This window comes from Grampus griseus, assembly GCF_964374135.1.
Source record: "Grampus griseus genome assembly, chromosome: 3".
NCBI classification, from domain to species: Eukaryota; Metazoa; Chordata; class Mammalia; order Artiodactyla; family Delphinidae; genus Grampus; species Grampus griseus.
Window position 1 is genome coordinate 52,683,527 of NC_139019.1, and position 20,570 is coordinate 52,704,096.

General features: G+C 43.1%; 1 protein-coding gene across 1 annotated transcript in view; it reads left to right on the top strand.

Moving 5' to 3' along the window:
- Nucleotides 1-20,570, top strand: part of MAST4 (microtubule associated serine/threonine kinase family member 4) — a gene marked incomplete at its 5' end in the record, with an annotated part of 565,267 nt that overhangs the window by 149,130 nt on the left and 395,567 nt on the right. Inside the window, one exon of the mRNA XM_082651132.1 lies at nt 20,127-20,280. Coding sequence (XP_082507258.1) covers nt 20,127-20,280 — 154 coding nt within the window. The remainder of the gene's footprint in view (nt 1-20,126; nt 20,281-20,570) is intronic.

The window sequence follows — 20,570 nt, forward strand, 5'->3', positions numbered from 1 at the left end:
TTCTGGGACTTCCCTGGTGGTCCAGTTGTAAAGAATCCGCCTTCCAATGCAGGCGACAAGGGTTCGATCCCTGCTCGGGGAACTAAGATCCCACATGCCACGGGGCAACTAAGCCTGTGTGCCACAACTACTGACCCTGCACACATCAATGAGAGAGCCCACATGCCACATACTGCAGAGCCCACACGCTCTGGAGCCCATGCACCACAACTAGAGAGAGAACCCGCATGCTGCAACTAGAGAGAAGCCTGTGCGCCACAACAAAGAGCCCATGCCACATGAAAGATCCCGCACGCCTCAACTGAAGGCCCCACGTGCTGCAACTAAGACCCAACGCTGCCAAAAAAAAATAATAAAAATAAAGGAAGACCCACTTCCAGGGTGTCTCTCTCAACCTGCTGGCCCATTGGTGCTGGCTGTAGTCTGGAGGCCTCAGTTCCTTACCACAGGGGCTTCTCCATAGGGATGCTTGAATGTCCTCATGACATGGCAGCTGGCTTCTCCCAGACGAAGTATTCAATGTATGGGAGGGGAGGAACGGATGGATGGACCAGTGGGGAAGATGAGAGGAGAAGGAGAGAACAAGGAGAAACTCACAATACCTTTTATGGCCAAGTTTTAGAAGTTTACACACCATCATTTCTGCCCTGTTATGATCTTAGAAGCAAGTCATTAAGTATAGCCTACACTGAAGCAGGGAGTGTTATCAAGGTCTACCTCTTAGAGGGAGAAGTACCAAAGAATTCCTTCCTGGGCATGTAATAAAGCTACCACATCTGAGCAGCTGAGAGTCCCTTCTTGGCCTAGTGTTCATCCCTATACTTTGATTCCTTAGACCTGCTTCTACTTCTAAGCTCCTCTCAAGTCTAAGATCCATCCTGGAGGGGCTGTTTCATCCTGGAGGTCTGCTTTGCTAGGAGGAGGCTTAATTTCTTCAGAGGCTTCTGAGTGAAACATCTGTAAGACAAACCTTTCTCTTACTAATACTGATCATTTCTCACAACATAGCTTCTGAGTCACTCTCTCTTGACCTTGTTCAATCGAAGGACCCTTCAGGAAAGCTTGAAGCAGATGTGGAAAGCAGGGAGTGAGTGGATAACAACCTTTTCCTGCCCTTTACCCTGTCCTGCTGTATGCATTTGAATTAGGGTTCTCCAAAGAAACAGGGCCCAGTCAAATTGACATATAAAATGAGCATCACAGCATCCTTTTCTTTAGGAACAGTTTTGGACTTAGTACCAGGAAGCACCTGTGACTTGTTCCAACTTAGAATGGGCTGCGTTGTGAGTCCACAGGTCCTCTCAGAGCTCATTATGCTCTGTGAGGGAAGCTGACACATTCACCCACACATTTTTACTGAGCACCTAGCCTATCCGTTAAGCCTCAGTGGCTTATAGCACAAAGGTTTATTTCTTGCTCATGCTTCACAACCATTGGGGGTTTGCTGGGGCTCTACTTGTATTGTCTGGGATAGGCTGACAGAGCAGCCTCGTCTGGAGCAGGTGGTCGCTGAAGCAGGGTTAGACGAGTGCTCTGGAGGGTCTCACACCCCCAGTTAAGCGCTTAAGCTTGCACGTGACACATACCGCTTTTCCTTACTCTCGCTGGTCATATCTTGTCACGTGACTCTATCCAACCCCAAGGGGCAGGAAGTGCAATATTGTTGTGTGCCGAGAAGGTGGAGAGCTCAGGATGGTCCACGCAGCACTAATGGTCACTGCACCTACATGCCAGGCACTCTTCTAGCCTCTGGGCTTTCACCAGGGAAGAAAACAGATCCTAATCTCTCCCTTCCTGAAGCTTCTGTTCTAATGGGCAACAATAAGCAAACAAGGAAGTGTCGATAGGTGCTGTGGAGGAGAATAAAACAGGGAGAAGGGTGAAGAGTGTATGTGTGTCCGTGGCCGGGCGGGTGCAGGGGGCAGCTCTAGATTCTGAAGGTATTTTGGGGAGGCCAGAGTAGATGGTCACGACATTCTCCTTCAGTTTGAAGATGCTGTGACAGGTCTGCCTTCTTACTTTTTTCGATTGTGGTGAACTTATAGCTACTGCCAGGCCTGTGGCGTTGTGAGCATACCATATTCTTAGGCTGCTTACAGATAGATTTCATCTAACTTCTCTGACCTTTTACTGCAACTTGATTATGTCCATTGTTGATGAATACATTTTTGTTATGAAATATTGTGACTGTATAAGATTCTGAAGCGTCAGAACTCTTTAAAGATTTTAGGTAGATTGTTTCCCTCTTTTAGAGCAGTTATTAAAGTCTTGAGTTATTGATACCTTCCTTGTCATTTTCCTGTAGATTTTCTTTTTTCTTGGTTTAATTAGCTACGGTGATGAAGCGTGATTTGTCAAGTAAGAAAAATGCCCTTACTTAATTATGTTTGTGTAAAGTCATTTCGGTGTTTTCAAAAATATTTCTCAGAGTGGACTTTCCAGCTTTTTCCTTTATTCGTGTTCATTTGGGAAATAGAGAAATGGTGCGTAGTGCCCCATGTTTTAGTATTTACTTGTGGAACATAAAAAGTAAAATAATTTTACACTTGCAGATAATCCTGCTGTTACTGACTCCCTCCCCAGACAGAGGACACCCACCTGTTCAGCCACATCTTTCTCTAGTTGTTGCAGGAGAGGTCATTTCTTATTCTTAAGAATAAGAAATATTCTTATTTTCCTTGCCCTTTTCCCCCGCCCCAACCATGGCAGGAATTCTGGGGAGAAAAAAGAAGAGATGGGTAAAACTGGTTTGCCTCAATCAGAAGGGAATAGTAGTCAGGTGTAAGGAATAACTGGGCCCATTCCTAACCCAGCTGCAGGGAATTTTTTTGCATAGTGACTCCTCCTCTCCTTTTATACGTATGGAGGCATTGTAGCCTTATTTCAGTCTTCTTTTCACTCCTTCTCAGTGGTGCATCTCTTAACTCCTCGGGGTATTTGTCATATAATAATGCCCCCAAGTCCAAAGTAGACATTTATTCATGTGATGCATATGCAAAGTGTTGACTCTGTCAGGCCTTTTGCTAAGTTGTAGGAAGCACAGATAAGCGATTAGGATTCATGGGGGGCAGCAGACATACTATAACCAAGAAGAAGATTGTGTTTTCCTGTGTATTACGCTAAAATAGAGGAATTGGCAAAGCGTGGTTCTAATTTTTTTCCACTGAGCAGGGAAGGTTATTTTTCACCATTCTGAACACTTTTCCATTCCATTTCTTATGGGTAGCATTTATTGAGGTGTGTTCCTCGCTCTCCTAGTCCCTGTGGCTTTGGAACTGTGCTGTGAATGACTCTTAGGTTTCTTAGTCTTGTTCTAAATTAAAGGCTACACTGGGGCATTGGTCCACATACCTGTCTTGGGAAGGCTTGGGAAATCGTAAATCACCAAGGGTCCTAACTGCCTGTGGGCTCCTGCACCTCTAGGAAGAGGTAAGTGTGTGTATGGGTAGATGGTTGCTTTAGAACCAATCAGTTGTGCCCAGAACACCATTGTAACACTTGTGAGCAAAGCATAAAGGCTGATGTAAGCTCTTAAAGGAGAGAGGGGGGCAGAGTGAGGGCATCGGAGAACATGGGCTGAGGTAGGAAAGAATAGGAAGTTGCTGCACATCTTGTCTCAGGACACTGGACGATGAGTGATCTTGAGGCACACGGTACAGTAGTACATACAGTACAAAGTACAAAAGTCACAGCGTGTCTGTGCTGGAGCCGCCTCTAGCAGCTCCTGCACTGTGGAATGCAGAAATCTAAATGGAAGATGTTGTGTTTTTCTACTTCGATCTTCTCACTAAGCATAATCTCCCAGAAATAAAGTCCACAGTGTTTATATCGGTGCCTGGCCCACAGAAGGCCTTCTGTAAATATTAGTTCCCTTCCTCCTTTCTTCTTTTGCAAGTCATTTCCCTGCATCAGTGAGGCTTCTGTAGCCTGGTGAGTTTGTTTTGGAAGTAGTCTTAGGAGGCTTATGTAACATTAGGGAAGGAGGAAGGAGGAAGGAGAGGAGTTCAGGGAGCATCTGGTCCAAAAACAGAGAGTGGGAAAGGAAGCAGGCTCAGGGAAGCCTCTTTCACCAGTCCAGGTGGCCCACACCTTGCACCAGGTACAACAGTAACATAAAGCTGTTGGTCTGTAGCTGGGTGATGGGGCTGGTGCTGCCTGCACAAAGATGGCATAGAGGAAGAGGATGGGTCTGATCGCTAGCCGTGGGGCTCAGTCTTTATCGGTCACCAGCTTTGATACCTGGGGCAAGTCACTTACACTCCCTAAATAAACCTGTTTCCTTATCTGTAAAATGGGATGATGATAATACCATGTCAGAGGGTGCTTTTAAAGATTAAATGAGATAACCTGCCTAAAGCACTTAGTATGGTGCCTGGTGTGCAGTGAGGGCTGTGCCTAGCAAGGAAGAGAGGGACTGGTGGATTGAGACCAGGGAAAGTGGGTGTTGGCCAGCCACCTTACTTGCTGTTTCTCACATGCTGAACTCACTGTCACTTCTGGGTCCTCACACTTGCCCTCCCCTTGGCTTGGAAGCTTCTTCCCCCTGCACCCCTCCCTCCAGGTCTCTGCTCAGATGGCTACCTGCCAGAGAGATGATCTCTAACCACCCATATAATAGAGTGGCATATCCTGCTGCTGCTTCACAGCCCTTAATTCTACCTGAAGAAAGGGGCTTGGCTTTGCTCACTGCTCTCTCCACACTGCCCAGACAGCACTTGGCACATAGTAGATGCTCATAGTAGATGCTCATAGGAGAAATCGGGCACTGGCAAACTGGTTCAGTTAAGGGGGCCAGATAGTAAGTATTTTGGGCTTCATGAGCCATATGGTCTCTGGGACAACTGATCAGCCCTGCTGATGTGGGCAGAGCGTGGATGGTATGTAAACGAATGGGTATGGCTGTGGTCCAGTCAATTTGTATTTGTCGTGTGGGCTGCAGTTAGCTGATCCCTGCAACACCAAGGAGTGGTGAACGTCAGGAATGAACATTCAGTGGCTGTGGTGGGCTTGGGCTTGGTGGCAATGGGGCCTCTCAGCAGTAGGGGATGACCATGACCATTACAGGAACTGGAGGACAAAGAAAACCCATAGCCCTGATGGTGAGGCAGTCTGGCTTCTGGTAGCTGTGATGATACAAATGGATGGGGATGGTGTACTTCACCAGCCAGACCAGTCTAATGGTCATGGCCTTGTAGAAGAGAGCTATGCTTTCACATTTTGTGAACTGGTGTTTGTTAATCTTTGAATAAACATTTAAATGGCCGAGGAATTCATTGTTGAAAATCCCCATATAAGGAGAAGGAAAGTAATCTATCTACCTTTAAGTTTTATATACGAGAACCCTAGATTTATTAAAAGGAAGACTATATGCACAGAGTGCTGTGTTCTGTTCTTGGCTGATTTCAAGCTCAAACTTGAAACTTGCCCTAATTTAGCACGTCTCTTGATTCCAGCCTTTAGATCCACAGGCAAGTCTCAGGCAAGAGTGGAAAAATAAAGACCTGGGGCATGGGAGCCAGAGCTGGGTCAGATGCTGACTGCTGAATTGCTCTCTGGGTCCACCTGCTCAAGTCTGTTTCAGACATGGTCAGATGTCAGTGTGTTCATGCTTTCCGAAGGTAGGGACTGATGGGCTCTCTACCTTGTTTATTGGGTTGGTTTTGTTTTTGATCTTTAGTGGCAGGGAAACAATTGTTTCTTCTTATTGGCTAAAGTAAGTATATATTTTCTTTAAAGATAGATTTTATTCATTTTTTAAGATTTTTGTTTACTTATTTTTGGCTGTGTTGGGTCTTCGTTGCTGCACACGGGCTTTCTCTAGTTGCGGTGAGCGGGGGCCACTCTTTGTTGCGGTGCATAGGCGTCTCATTGCGGTGGCTTCTCTTATTGCGGAGTACGGGCTGTAGGTGAGCGGCTTCAGTAGTTGTGGCTCGCGGGCTCTAGAGTGCAGGCTCAGTAGTTGTGGCGCATGGACTTAGTTACTCCATGGCATGTGGGATCTTCCTGGACCAGGGCTCGAACCCGTGTCCCCTGCATTGGCAGGTGGATTCTTAACCACTGCGCCACCAGGGGGGAAGCCCTAAAGTAAGTATATTTTTAATAGTAGTTTTAGAATTCTTGTTTATAGACATGATTAAAAAAAGATGAAAGAACTCTCAGTTCTCTTCAACTCTTCTTGTTGCTGTGTTGGTCTTATTTACGCAGCTCTACCCAATCCTTGGGGGCTGATTTGAGAACTCAAGGGATTCTTGACCATGAATTATCTTCTGTCTGTTTTTACTACACTGTGGCTTCTGTTGAATACTTCTTTTAGCAGAGCTATGAACCTGTACCCAAAGGCAAGATCTTTTCCTCGCCTGATTTCAGCTCGTTGTTGGGAATGTATTGATTTGTCCTTCACTCCTGGAACCTGGAGAAGAGTTTTCTTCCCAGCAAGTGTGGGGTTGGGGGGTCTGAACAGAGAGCTCCTGTTTGGAGCCAGACCCTTTTGTAGAGAATAGATAAAAATATGTGAGTTCCCAGTAATGGTTGGTCAGCCAATCAGACTTTTCAAGGACATCAGTAATCAGAAGATCAAAGTGATCAAGTTACTCATGCACTCATGACCCAAGTGAATAGTAGACTATGAAGTTGACGGATTCCTTTCTGAGAGTCTGTCAAGCTATTCATTGCTCCTTCTTTCTCCTTTTTCTTCTGTCTCCCTCATTACATTTCCTACCCTCTCCCTTCCTCCTCTTACATGTCTTTCTGAGCCATTTTCTCCTTCCTATGTTTCTCTAGTTCATGTTCCCCTGGGGGCCTGGTAGGTTAGACCTGGCCTACTCTTGGGGGCTGGGAGTCCACGTGGTGGATGACGACTTGGGATTCAGCCCTGGGATGGTGTGACCAGACAGGAGAGCTGGGCTGTTAGCACCATGACCTAAAGCTCTAAAGCAAGCCCTGAAGCCTGGCTGTGGCTCCCAGCAGAGGTGGGGCAGACATGCGGCTGTTCACTGGGCCGACAGGCAGGAGGCATTGAGGTCAGGCACTGTGTTGGGATCTGGTCCCCAGCAGGCTGCATTTCAGAGGCAAGAGTGAGTCAGTGCCAGACCCTGGGCACAAGGCAGCCCCCAGACCTTGAGTTCTGGGGGCCCAGGCCAGGGAGAGTAGTAGCTGAGAAGCAGAGACTCAGCCCAGGGATACAGGGTAGACAGCTGGGCGGACCCTGTTCAGGTAGAGATCCAGGAGTAAGTGCGATTTGGTGCTGAGCCAGGGGAGCTGCTGACTGAAGGTCTTGGGATTTCTTTATTTAGAATTGTGGACTATATTCATTTCTAAGTATTTAATACATTTAATGTTATATAATTATTTATTTATTATGGGTTATGTTTGCTAAGAGAGAAGATTGTTAGGCTCTGTGGTGAGAGCGGGACACATCCGGAATGGAAGCATGAGGTGACACGGAGCATGGGAGCCGACAGGGCATTAGCGTCCTTGAACAGGCCTTGTTGGGTCACTTTCTCCTCTCCCCATCTCCCTCTCCTTTCTCCCTCAGTCCTTTCTTTCTCTTTCTTCTCCATTCTCTGCACACTCTCTGGTTATCTTTTCCCTCTTGAAGAAGAAATGAAGCTGATAAAAATAGTTTGCATGGGCCTGCACCACCCCCCATCCCCAGAGCCCTCCCTTGAGTTCTCTGTTTGCCAATTTCTCAGTGACTGTTTTTCCTGTCCTTCTAAAATGTTTCCATTTTAACCAGGTGAGGCCCCTGAGCTGCTGAGAGCATGTGACTCATGCTTCTTAGGAATGTTTTTCTGAAGAGAGTTTATTTTGTCTCTTGGGTCAGGGTTCGGTTTGCTACCGCTACCCATGGCAGACTTCTTCAAACAAACCTTTCTTCCTCTTAATGTAAAATCATGAAATGAATATTAATTTATATGTTTGTCCAGTTAAAGAGCTTACACGTTATTTTACAAGAAGAGCATATTTTGAAGTTTCTCCCAGACACTTGTGGAGAGTTTTTTTTTTTTTTTTTTTGTGGTACGCGGGCCTCTCCCTGTTGTGGCCTCTCCCATTGCGGAGCACAGGCTCCGGATGCGCAGGCTTAGCGGCCATGGCTCACGGGCCCAGCCGCTCCGCGTCATGTGGGACCTTCCCGGACCGGGGCACGAACCCGTGTCCCCTGCATCCGCAGGCGGACTCTCAACCACTGCGCCACCAGGGAAGCCCGAGAGTTTATTTTTAAGGTCAATAGATGTTACTGATCAGAAGTTCTAGTGCTTGATTATTTTTCTTTTATGGTTCTGGCAAAATGAAGCGGGCGAAGAGAGGAAATGGAAAGGGGAAGAGAAGAAACATTTGAGCGTTTTCTCTTCCTAGGAACTTGCTACTGATCACTTAACTTAATCCACAAGAGTCCTGTGAGGAGGAAGTAATTTTCCTTATTTTATAGGTGAAGTTATCATTCGCCCCCTGTAAGTGGCTGAGTGCTGTCCCAGCTGTAGGCTTGCCTCACAGCCCTGCCTCCCCATCTCCCCTGTTTTCTGGTCCCCTCAGGAAATGGGATGTGATGCTCCCACTGCTCTTAGACACCCGCCATGGTGGGGCGGTTGGTGCCTGAAGAAGGACGGATGTTTAGGGTCAGACTGCGTGGCACCGATGGTGGGAGAAACTCTGCTCTTCCTCCTACACCTCCTCTCAGAGAAGGTTTAGCTGCCAATTATTATCCATGGTTGGTTTTCATTTAGTTGAAAAAAACACTTGTCTTTCGGTGCTTATTTCGCATTTTTCATGTTCCTTCTCTTTCCTTCTCTGGAGCAACAGCAAATTGTTCCTCCTGCCGTAACACAAAATAGTTCTTCTCAGCCTCAGACCCTGTGGACTCAGGTATTTCCCCTCTACGGTACTTAGCACAGCAGCTTCTCAACAAAGAGGATTCTCTTCATACGTCCTACTTAGACCAACTTGTTTAGAAAATAATTTTTTTCCTGTACCCCATTAAAGAAAAGCTTGAAAAGCCCAAGCTAGAAGGAAAATTACCAACTGTTTACACACCACTCTGTTCCTTCAGGCACTGGCTTCAGGGTCCCTGAGAAGACCATAGTCTGTGTGAGTGAATGATAGTTAACTCCTTTCTGCGTTTCAGGCATTAAGTGACACGCATGGCTTAGCCAATACAGTAAGGACCGGAAATTAACTAGGTGCTGGACCACAACTCTGCTCAAAGCCGCTACAATCCCTCATACCTAACTCCTTTGTTACATTTGCCATGTTGTTTCATGGTTGTGCTTTTGTGTCTGTCTCCTGCACTCTGGTAGAAGTGTCCTAAGGAAGATGACTATGTGCATTCTGTTTTTTGTCTTCAGCCCTTAGCACGATGTCTAGTTGTTAAAACAAGTCTTGGTTATAAAGCATTTATAAACAAAACCCATAGAAAATCCTACAAGTCAATTATACTAGAGTGGTGGACACCAGCAGGACTACAGGAGTAGGTAAGGGGAGCAAGGTAACAGATTGTAGGTCTGGAAATCTGGGTTCTGGTCAGGATTTTCGCACCAGAAACCTAGGCGGTTATCTTTGCAAACCTGGGCGATTGACTTGGCTGGGCCTCTGTCTTCTGAAAAGCAGGAAATTAGACTACAGGTGATTGGATTTTGTGATTCTGTAATTCTGACTTGAGGATTTCAGCTAACAAGTCCTAGAAACCGCTTCTGTAGACTGCCAGTTAGGATTGAACTAGATCATTCAGATTGGTTGACACCAGAGTGTAAGACCCAGCCTTCTCTGGGGAGCCTTCTAGGACCGAGGATGAAAGAGGGAATTAAAATCAACTTTCCAGGGCTTCATGTGCTTTGCTGCTGTGAGCCCCTCTCACGGTTTGGAACAGTGGAAGGACCATGGGCTTTGGAGTTAGGAACCTTGGGCTTGATTCCTTTTGTACCTCCTGTGGAGCTGATAACTTTGGAGGGGTTAATGTTTCCCAATGTGTTTGCCCATTGGTAAAATGGGACTACTACTGCTACCTGCCTGGGGGTCCACTCTCCCCACCAGAGGGGGAAGCTGGCACAGAATGTCAAGTTTTGTGGCATCGTGGAGATTTTCCCCTCTGACTTTAAGTGCAGGGACAGTGACTGGTAAGGAGTATATTCTCTGCCTCCTTTGTTAACCGCGGTCAGAAACTTTAGTTATGTTGCTGATGGGGACATGATGGTGCCGGGGGAATTTAATGTCTTCGGATAAGTAAACGACTTCAGGCAGAGATCAGATCCCTAACTAAAGGTCAGAGACACATCTAGAATATTAAAGTGACAGGAAAATAGGTGATATGTATGCAAAGTCAGATCAGTATATTCCCTGTGCTTCCCCAGTGTCATTGTTTCTAAATTAAGAAGTGCTATGTTTCGAAATACTGTAATATAACATTAGCTCTGTTTTTTCATCTGCAGACAATTGAATTTAATGCTTAATGTACACATCACAATTAAACGCCTGCTGTGCGGCGCTTTGTCGTTGGGACTGTGATGATACAGCTGGCGGTGTGTGTGTTGGCGGGGGCATGTTCATAAGCAAAGGAATTAACTTTCTTGAAGCTGAGTTGACAGACAAAAGCGAGATTGTGGTATCAAAGTGCTAATTTACATATTTCTCTCAGGAAGGAAGAAAGAAAATCAATTCTCTTAAGAGATGAAACTAGTGGTGCAGGTCTGTTTAGGTGAATGCCACTGTAGTTTGATCTACTAATGTATGTTAGGATGTTTCTGAAACACTTTGTGTATTGCTAATTGAAGTTTGTGATTCAAAGAATTAATTACAAAACTGAAGATGGAAAATGATATTGGTATCTAGTACATCTTTTGGTTTAAATATGTTCTATTGATGTAGTTTTCAAAACATGGATGTTCATTGAGACAGTGAAATGCAATAAACAGCTAAATAGGTTGGGTAAATTAATGTGGCTCAGGAAATGGTTTGCTTAACAAATCTTGTTGACATGAACAATTCTTGCTTAGATTCTATCTATGCTCTCCGTTTGCCCCCCACTTCTTGTTCTCAAAAGGTTTTAAGATGACCTACAGTAACACATAACTCAGCAAGATGAGTAACTTAAAAATAGGTGCAGTTAGACAAAAGAAAAGCAAGTATAGAGCAGAGTTTCGTAACAGTGACATTATGGATGATGTATGCTGGATAATTCTTTGCTGCTGGGAGCTGTCCTGGGCTTTGCAGAATATTTAGTAGCACTCTTGGTCTCTAGCCACTAGATCCCAGCACATGCCCTGCCCCCTTTATGTTGGACAAACCAAAAATGGTTCCAGACATTGCCAAACGTCCCCCAGGCAACAAGATTACCACTACTTGAGACCACTGTAACAATATACCGTAGAGTGGGTGCCTTATAAGCACAGTTTATCTCTCATAGTTCTGGAGGCTGGGAAGTCCAAGATCAAGCCATTGGCAGATACAGTGTCTGGTGAGAGCCTGTTTCCTGGTTCATAGCCAGATTTTTTTCTAGCTATGTTCTCACGTGGTGGAAGGGGCAAAGGAGCTCTATGGGATTTCCCATTCATGACGACTCTGCCGTCATGACCTAATCACCTCCCAGAGGTCTTACCTCCAAATACCATCATTTTGGGGGGTTAAGGGTCAACATATAAATTTGCGGTGGGGACACAAACATTCAGTCTAGCAGAGGGTAAGGTGAAATCCAGTGAGGTTACTGCAGGTTACAACCAGATCCATGAAGTCTTGATGGAGACTGGACAGGCCACACTTGCTGGTGATGGACTGCAAGCTTTGTCCTATGATTTCAAGTGGCTGAATTAGAGGAACATGATTAGTTATATGGTTCATGGGCTTCCCAGGATAAAAGAAGACCAGAACCCAGCAGAAGCAGAGCTGTTTCTAGTGCAGAGAACTGACAGCATTTTCTCCAGGTTTCTGTCTCTCCAGCTGGAATGAACCTCCTAGTGGACAAGGATTTTTGTCTGTTCTGTCCACTGTTGTGCCCAGAATACCTGGTTCCCAGCTGCTTAATATTTGTATAGAGATGAGTCTTGACAAGGAGGATACTGTTCAATATAGGCCCTTATGTTTATGGAAGAGTGGCAGGACTTATAGAGGGCTACTTCTTACAATATCATTAAATGGAAACATGCATTCTGGGTGGCATAGTCCAATATGAATGTCAGCAAATTCAGTTAAATGGGCCCCAGTAAAATATGGTCCAAGATTGTAGCTCTCTCGGTGTCTGATTCGATCTATAGTAAGATCTTAGGATGCTGGGGGAAGGGAGGTTGTATATTCTTCAGGCAGTGGTGAGAATGTTAAATATTTTCTCTCTATTCTTTGAGTCAACAGGCTAAGGCAAGGGGAGACTTGAGCTGTGATGACAGTTACCATCAACATTATTACTTAGTGCTTGTATGTGCCAAGCCCTGTGTCAGGCCCTTTTCATCCATCCTCCCTCTGCGTCCTCACCACCTCTGAGGCCCGTACTTCCGAGAGAGGAGTTAAGTAGCATGACAATGGGATTCTGTGCCTGAGAATTCACATTGGGAGTAGGCCCCTCACCTCATGCATGCTGAGAACCTCATGATCAAGACCCAGGAGTCTGTGCTCTAGAGCACAGCACAAGAATTACAACCTGAAATAATTTTATTTATTTATTTATTTTTATGTTTTAGTTATTTCTTGTCTTGGCCTGAAATAATTTTAAAGCAGTTCATTCAAACCAAGTTCTCATTTGAGCCATAAAGAAAGAAAAAAAAAAGACAACTCAGTAAAACTATCATCAGTTTAATTTCCTTGCAAACCATTTATGATGAAGTACACATACAGAGACGTTTCCGAATGAAGTAACTTCTACATGGGGATGTTAATAGCCACCACAGCTAATATTTATTGCACACATACTGTATTCTATGTATTGTTTTAAGTGCATCTATGAATTCTTTTAAACTTCACAGCCACCTCAAGAGATAGGTAGTATTCTTACTGACATTTTGCAGATGAGGAAACAGGCGTAGAAAGAGTTAAGTGTCCTAATTAGATAGGAAGTGTTGGCATTCCTGGCCACTGAGGAATTAGTATGAAAACAATAATGACTGTCTTAACTATAGAACCCTATCAAATTTCAAAATGTTGTTTATAGGATTTGGTTTAAATGTAAATGAAATCCAATTTTGCAATAAACTCATTTCAGGTTGCCAATTTGATTCCTTTCTGGATGGAGGCAATAGAGCAATTCATTAAGATTACAAGCATAGTCTATGCAGTGTTACAATTCTTCATTTATTTTCATATCTTTGGTTTCTTAGAATATTTAAAATCAAGAAACAGAATAAGTGAACAGTGTCTTCATAACCCTAAGTTACTAGTCAATCTCTTTCTCTCTCTTTTTTAGCATAAAAGAGACTTTACTGTCAGACCCTATTATGTATGAGGTGATCCCTCTGAACTAATGAACTTTGGCCTTAGGGCACATGCATTCTGGATGGGTCTTTAAAATGCAGGTGCCACATCTTGGGAATGAATAAGGAATTACTGAAAGGAGGAGCTGATAGACACAGTGATTATGCTACTTAGGATAGATTTAAAAGGTCGAAAAATTCATTATTTAGGAATCACCTTCAGAGGTAGCAGTGTTCGAAAATTAGCATATTAGTTTGTATATAGAAAAGATTCTTTGAAAAGATGCCATTTGCTCTAACCTAAGGGCCTTTTTCATATATGAAGTGTTCAACTTTGTCAAAATGCTAGACTCCCTTTAGCATTTTTACCTTGAGTAACATTTAATATTATAAGTTGATCCTGTTTTTTTCCAGTAATCAGAATCCTTTGTTGCATATGTTTTTTTATTTTTTGTTTAATCTAAATACCAGAGATTTGCAATTTGTTCTCTCAACAAATATTTATAAGGTGCCTTTTAAGTAGAGCAGTGGACAAATGGTGGACAAAGCAGAGTAGTATGTAATTTCATGTAACTTACATTCTAGTGGGAGAAGAAGGACAATAAACAAATATAAAAGGTGTAACGTGTTTGTAGTGATAGATGCTAAGGAGAAAAATTGAAAAGGGAAAAAAGTGATGGGCCTACCCTTTGTAACCAAGCAGGACCCTATGGGACCTTCCCAAGACAGAATTCTCGCCCATATCCTCTGCTTTAGCTCCTCTCTGAAGTACCTAGATGGTAGTATCTGATGTATATTTCCTGAGTTTTTCAGATGCTAAAACCACCACCACATGGAAGAAATTAACTGCTTGATGATCATGAGCTCCTAGCCCCCAGACCTTCTGGCACCTAAGGATTGATTACCATCAACCAGTCAGAGAATTGTGCATGGGCTGATGACAAACCCTGGGATACCCCTCCCTCACCTGGCCTTTAAAAATGCTTTGCTGAAACTCTTCAGGGAGTTTGGGTTTTTTGAGCATGAGCCACCCATTTTCCTTGTTTGGCCGTGCAATAAACCTTTCTCTGTTCCAAATGCCAATGTTTCCGTTTATTTGACTTCACTGTACATGGGGCACACAAACTTGTGTTCAGTAACACTTTTACATAGGGCCATTAGAGAAAGCCCCCCCCCCCTCGAAAGAGTAACCTTTTAATAGAGACCTTTAGGATGGGGGAAAGATGGTAGCTAATATCTGGAGTGTATCCCAGGTAGAGGAAGTAATCAGTGTTAAGGTTCTGGGTGGTGGGGAGATGCCTGGGGCTTTTGAGGTCAGGCAACAGACAGAAGTGGAGTGAGTGGAGTAGTAGGAGCTGGGTTCAGAGGGATGGGGGTAGAGGTGGTAGGACCTTGTAGGGCATTGTCAAGACTTTGGATTTTGTTCTGGATGAAGGGGAGGTCATGGGAGGACTCCAAGCAGAGGAAGTCATGGGAGGACTCCAAGCAGAGGATCATAAATAAGCCTCTGGCTTATGTTTTAGAAGGGTCACTGACTGCTGTGCTGAGAAGTAGGATGGAAGCAAAGAGATCTCTTGGGAGGCTATTTCAAGAGAGATCTGGAAGGCAGAGACAGGAGTGGTAGCAGTAAAAGTGGTAAAGTGATTGGGTTCTGGATATATTTTAGAGGTTGAGTTAGGGGATTTGCTGATCAGCTATAGAATAAGAAAGAGAAGTTTAGAATAAGTGTAAGGTTTGTGACTTGAGAAGCTAGACAGAAGGAGTTGCCATTTACTGAAGTTGGAAAAATCTCTTTAGTTTCCAAATAACAATGGTTATGTGATCATGTAAATGAGAGAACTTGTGTGCTTGGGCAGGAAATTGTCTGGAGATGAGGCTGGAGAAAGCTGTCAGTTAAGAAGGCTGCAAGTTCAGTGTTCATCGAAAGGTATAATATGCCTTTTTAGAAAGAGATGGATGAAACTGTGGGATATAGCCATAGAAGAAACACATGGTCCATGTTTGGAGATAGTGGTAGTGGTTGTGGTGGTGATGGCAGAGACACTAAACAGAATAAGACCCAGTCTTGTAAATGATTTGGCTTTAATTCATATTCACTGATGGCAGAAGCCACAGTGTAATTGTGGTGGACTCTTCTGTTTTACTCATCCTGATAGTTGTAAAACAGCAAAAAATGGTTGGTGATGATCAATATAGAAGATAGATATAGATTTCTGGTGATGAGCATTTCTGTAGGACTGGTAATTTTGGAAGCTTTTCCCCAAGTCTGGATCAGATTTACAGTAGTTGTGTACACCGTTTGTTCTCTAGGACGCTTACATGTTTCCTGTGATAAACTGCTAGCAAAATTATTACTGAAATGCAAATCAAAACTACAATGAGGTATCATCTCATACCAGTCAGAATGGCCATCATCAAAATGTCTATAAATAATAAATGCTGTAGGGGGAGTGGAGGAAAGGGAACCCTCCTACACTGTTGGTGGTAATGTAAGTCAGTGTAGCCACTATAGAGAACAGTATGGAGGTTCCTTAAAAAACAGAAATAGAGTTATCATGATCCAGCAGTCCCACTCCTGGGCATATATACGGAAAAGACAAAAACTCTAATTTGAAAAGATACACGCACCCCAGTGTCCACAGCAGCACTGTTTACAATAGCCGAGACGTGGAAGCAACCTAAGTGTCCATTGACGGATGAATGGATAAAGAAGACGTGGTACATATATACAATGGAATAGTGTTACTCAGCCATAAAAAAGAATGAAATAATGCCATTTGCTGCAACATGGATGGACCTAGAGATTATCATACTAAGTGAAGTAAGTCAGATAAAGGCAGTTATCATATGATATCAATTATATATGGAATCTAAAAAATGATACAAATGAAGTTACTTACAAAACAGAAACAGACTCACTGACATAGAAAACAAACTTACCAAAGGGGAAAGGAGGTAGGAGGGATAAATTAGGAATTTGGGATTAACAAATACATCCTACTATATATAAAATAGGTAAACAACAAGGACATACTGTATAGCACAGGGAACTATATTCAATATCTTGTAATAATGTAATGGGACAGAATCTGATAAAGATTGTGTGTATATATACATATACGTGTGTGTGTGTGTATATGTATGTGTGTGTGTTTAACTGAATCACTTTGTTATACCTGAAACATTGTAAATCAACTATACTTCAATTAAAAAAAAAAAAAACTGCTAGCAAGAGAGGTTGCTTACCTGTAAGAGTTAAGTTTGGTCCCTGTCTGTCTGACTTCCAAATTCAGTAATATGCAAATGCACCTTAACTGTTTTGTGGCTATTGGAACTAAAAGCGGTTAAGAAAACTAAAGGTAGGTAGTTTTGAGGAAAGCTAGTCTACCACAAATCAATGCTTGCCATCAGCGAATGAAGTACAGAGAATGTGTTTCAGTCCAGGATACTTTGTGGCTAGCGGTGTGCTAGGTGAGTATGTGACAAGGGAGTAGGGTCTGGCTCTCCAGGAGTCCACTGACTGCTTGGTGAGGGAAATTAGAAGTATTCAGAGCAAGTAGGACAAATGCAGGCTTAGATGTCCTTGAACATGAGTGAAAGTTGTAAAGACAACCTCTGTCTTTAGTTGAATTCCTTGTAGTGTGGAGACTTTGGAAGTTTGGAAAGCTTGGAAAACATTAAACTGAAATCATTCAGAGGGCAGTGTCCAAAGTGATATGTTGACTGTCTGCCTTAAGCTCCAGGGTCTGATGAAATGTTTTAAAGGGATCATGAGTGTTTGAATCAGGACAAAAAATGAAAAATAAATTGCAAGGCTGTAGTGGACCATTTTGAGGAGCTCTGACTAACTGTAGAAAGGAAAGTAGAGCGACTGACAACACAGCAAATTTGGAAAAATGATATATTTAGAGAGAGCGCTGTTGAGAGTGTGATTTTGATGTGAGGAAGAAAATGGGATCCTGGAACATGGCGCAGTGCTTATGGGTTTTTCTGCTTATATTGTGTTGGGAACATTTGCAGCCCTCACAGTTCACTGCCTCGATTTTGCCAGATTTAAAATAATACTCCTCTCTTGGGGTTGTGATTCTGATTAAAAAACTCTGGCTTATGGACTAATAGCTGATGACTCTATATGTGATGACATGGATTTTCTTTTTTATTTGCCTACACTTTCTCCTTGACTTCCTTCTCTTTCTTCTACACTTGTTTCAGGTCTTTTATGGCTTTGTTGGAAATATGTGAGGAAATCACATAATTCCTCCTTAGGAATTATCTTCTTTCCTCTGCTTACTTTTTTCACCCTCTGTTAATTAGCAATACAACAAACTTCCCCAGAGAAATTAATTATAATTCCACAAGCTGAAAAATGTAACTTCGGGTGAAAAATAAGTAGCAGAAGTTGGTGAACCTTAAACAATAAATATTTGTATTTAATGCAGCTGCCACTAGTAATTAAGAGAAAATGACTAACTGAAATGGACCCTAACTCACTTGGTTATTCTGAGGGGTTCTTGGTGCACTTATGCGAGTAGTAGCGATTATGGGGCATTTTGTTGAATGTCTGTGACACATTGCCACCTTGTGGCTGCATGTTTTTCTTTCGCTGTAAAAGCAAATTTTTAATATTAAGTCCACATATTTTATTTTTTCCCTAGTATTTATACTTCCCTTGATAACAGAAGATTTGAGACATCTTAGAAGAATACATTTAATACAGGGCAGGAGAATTTAAGACAGTGCCCTTGTTATTTGAAGAGGCAGGCCAAAGTATTGAGGGGTAAAAATCCACAATGTCTGCAACTAACTCTCACTATAGGGGTGGTAGGGCAAAGAGAAAGGGGGGGGCGGGGAGAGAGAGAGAGAGAGAGAGAGGGAGGGAGGGAGGGAGATCACCACTGGTCAAGGGAATGTGGTTTTTATTATACTAATCTTACAACTTTTCTGTTGTTTCAAATTTCCTTAAAATTTCCCCAAAATATTGACAGAAAAAAAAGAAAAAAAAATGGGGGTAAGGGCATAAAATAGAGCTAAGAAGGAGGCAAAATTAACCTCTGCGTTGTGTAATGGACTGACTGCATTTGGACCCCTGGCTGGGTTCTGCGTTTTGTAGTAACTGATGTGTTACTGTCCAAGGTGCCCTTGCTACATTTCATTGTCTGTAAGGTTTAAGGGCAAAGTGTCTAACATTAGACAGAAATTCGCTCTTGGAGGCCGTTCTAAGTAGGACACTGATGTAATGAACAGCAGCCCTAACAAATACTTCCAAAAGTACAATCTGCAATTCCTTTTCCCTGCTGATCAGGGCAGATCCTGGAGTGGATGCGCCTCTAGTTTGTTGAGGACCTCTCACTAAACTACTAAGTGGCAATGAAATACAGTAAAATACTGACTGGCAATGAATTTCAGATGGTACTGATTGACAAGTGCTTGAAATCCAGCTGTTCTGTGTTACTAATGAATACAGCTGAGCTTGGGGGAGAGTTGACATCATGTAACAGCTGAGTGAGCGTAGTCTATTTCATTTCAACTGGCTTGAGAGGAGTTACTCATAGGCAAGGTCAGATTTCTTTTTGTGCCATGGTTTTGAATATGCTGCATGGCATAGACAGACACATAGATGACTTCATCCATGAATTTCCTTTTCCTGTAAATGCACCCATGAGAGTCTTAATCTGAAAAAATTCTGACAGGTATAAGCAGATGACCTTCTTCCTACCCAGGAAGACAAAACAAATCTCAGTGAAGCATCCCTAAAAATGCCTGGCTTTGAGCAGTGTTACCCAACTCTTGTTTGTTTTTAAATTTCTATGAAGCTGGCTCTCTTCTGTGGCAGTTGGAATATCCATGAATATTTTTTGTACTTCATTTTTATTCTTAATAACTATCTGGATATATGCATGTGCACATTAATATTTTTGTCTTTAATAACTATCTAGACACATATACACGCATATACACCTACCTGAAGGAGAACATTTTAAAACATAGGGCCCTATTCAGGTATGAGAGGTTTTCTTCTGAAAGCAGGACAGATCTTGAAGTAAGTGTTGTGACACAAGGGATTCTTTTGTAGAAAGCTGTCTTTTGAAGTGACTTTGGTTTCTATGACTCTTGTGACAGGTTTTCTTTTAAAAAGCTATGAACTGGTATCAGGACATATTAATTTCCATTAAGGGCTGTGGTGCCTAGAAAGTTCCCTTCCCTACGTATATTTGTGAGCACCGAAAGCTTGTGAATTTTCTTTTGTGAACAACTAAAGTGATCTATGGATTCCCTGTAGAATCTATAGAGCGATATTCTTCATTTTTTTTAGGAGGATCATGGCCCACAGAAAGACATATTTTACATAATGACTCTGGATACACACACATACATGTGTAACTTAACCATTTCATGAAATGATTCTTTTCCTTCCTTCATTGGACTCTGATAATTTCTGTTCTGCTGGTCACCATCTACTAAACTCGATTTCATGATCCACTGATACGCCACGACCCACTAATTCGCTTGAAAAACACAGCAGTGGAGGTTTTGCAGCAAGCCAGATACTCTTTCAGATGGAAGGCCCAACAGTGGAACCCTGAAGTCTCTATACCAGCCAAATTCAAAACAGTGTTAGGAGAGAGGGATTTAGAGAAGGAAAAGAGGGAAGAAAGTATGCCTGGTGGGGAGGGGTGTGGTGTCTTTCATTCTGGTTGAGAGCATCCCCAGGAAGTGATGTCGCTGTCCTTCTCTCTGCAGCTTGACCACATACTATCCCCTCCGCCCATGCCATTTCGGAAATGCAGCAACCCAGACGTGGCTTCCGGCCCTGGAAAGTCGCTGAAGTTTAAAAGACAGCTGAGTGAGGATGGAAGACAGCTGCGGCGGGGAAGCCTGGGGGGTGCTCTGACTGGTGAGTCGCATGGGTGACTTGTTTAAAAGAGGGGGTTACATTTATACAGTACGGTTGGCCCTCTGTATCCATGGGTTCCACATCCACAGATTCAACCGGCTACAGATGGAAAATATTAAAAAAAAAAAAAAAATTCCGGAAAGTTCCCTAAAGCAAAACTTGAATTTGCCCTCTGCTGGCAACTAGCTGCACAGCATTTACGTTGTATTAGGTATTATGAGTAATCTAAAGATGACTTAAAGTATCCGGGAGTACATGCATAGTTGATAAACAAATACGGTGCCATTTTA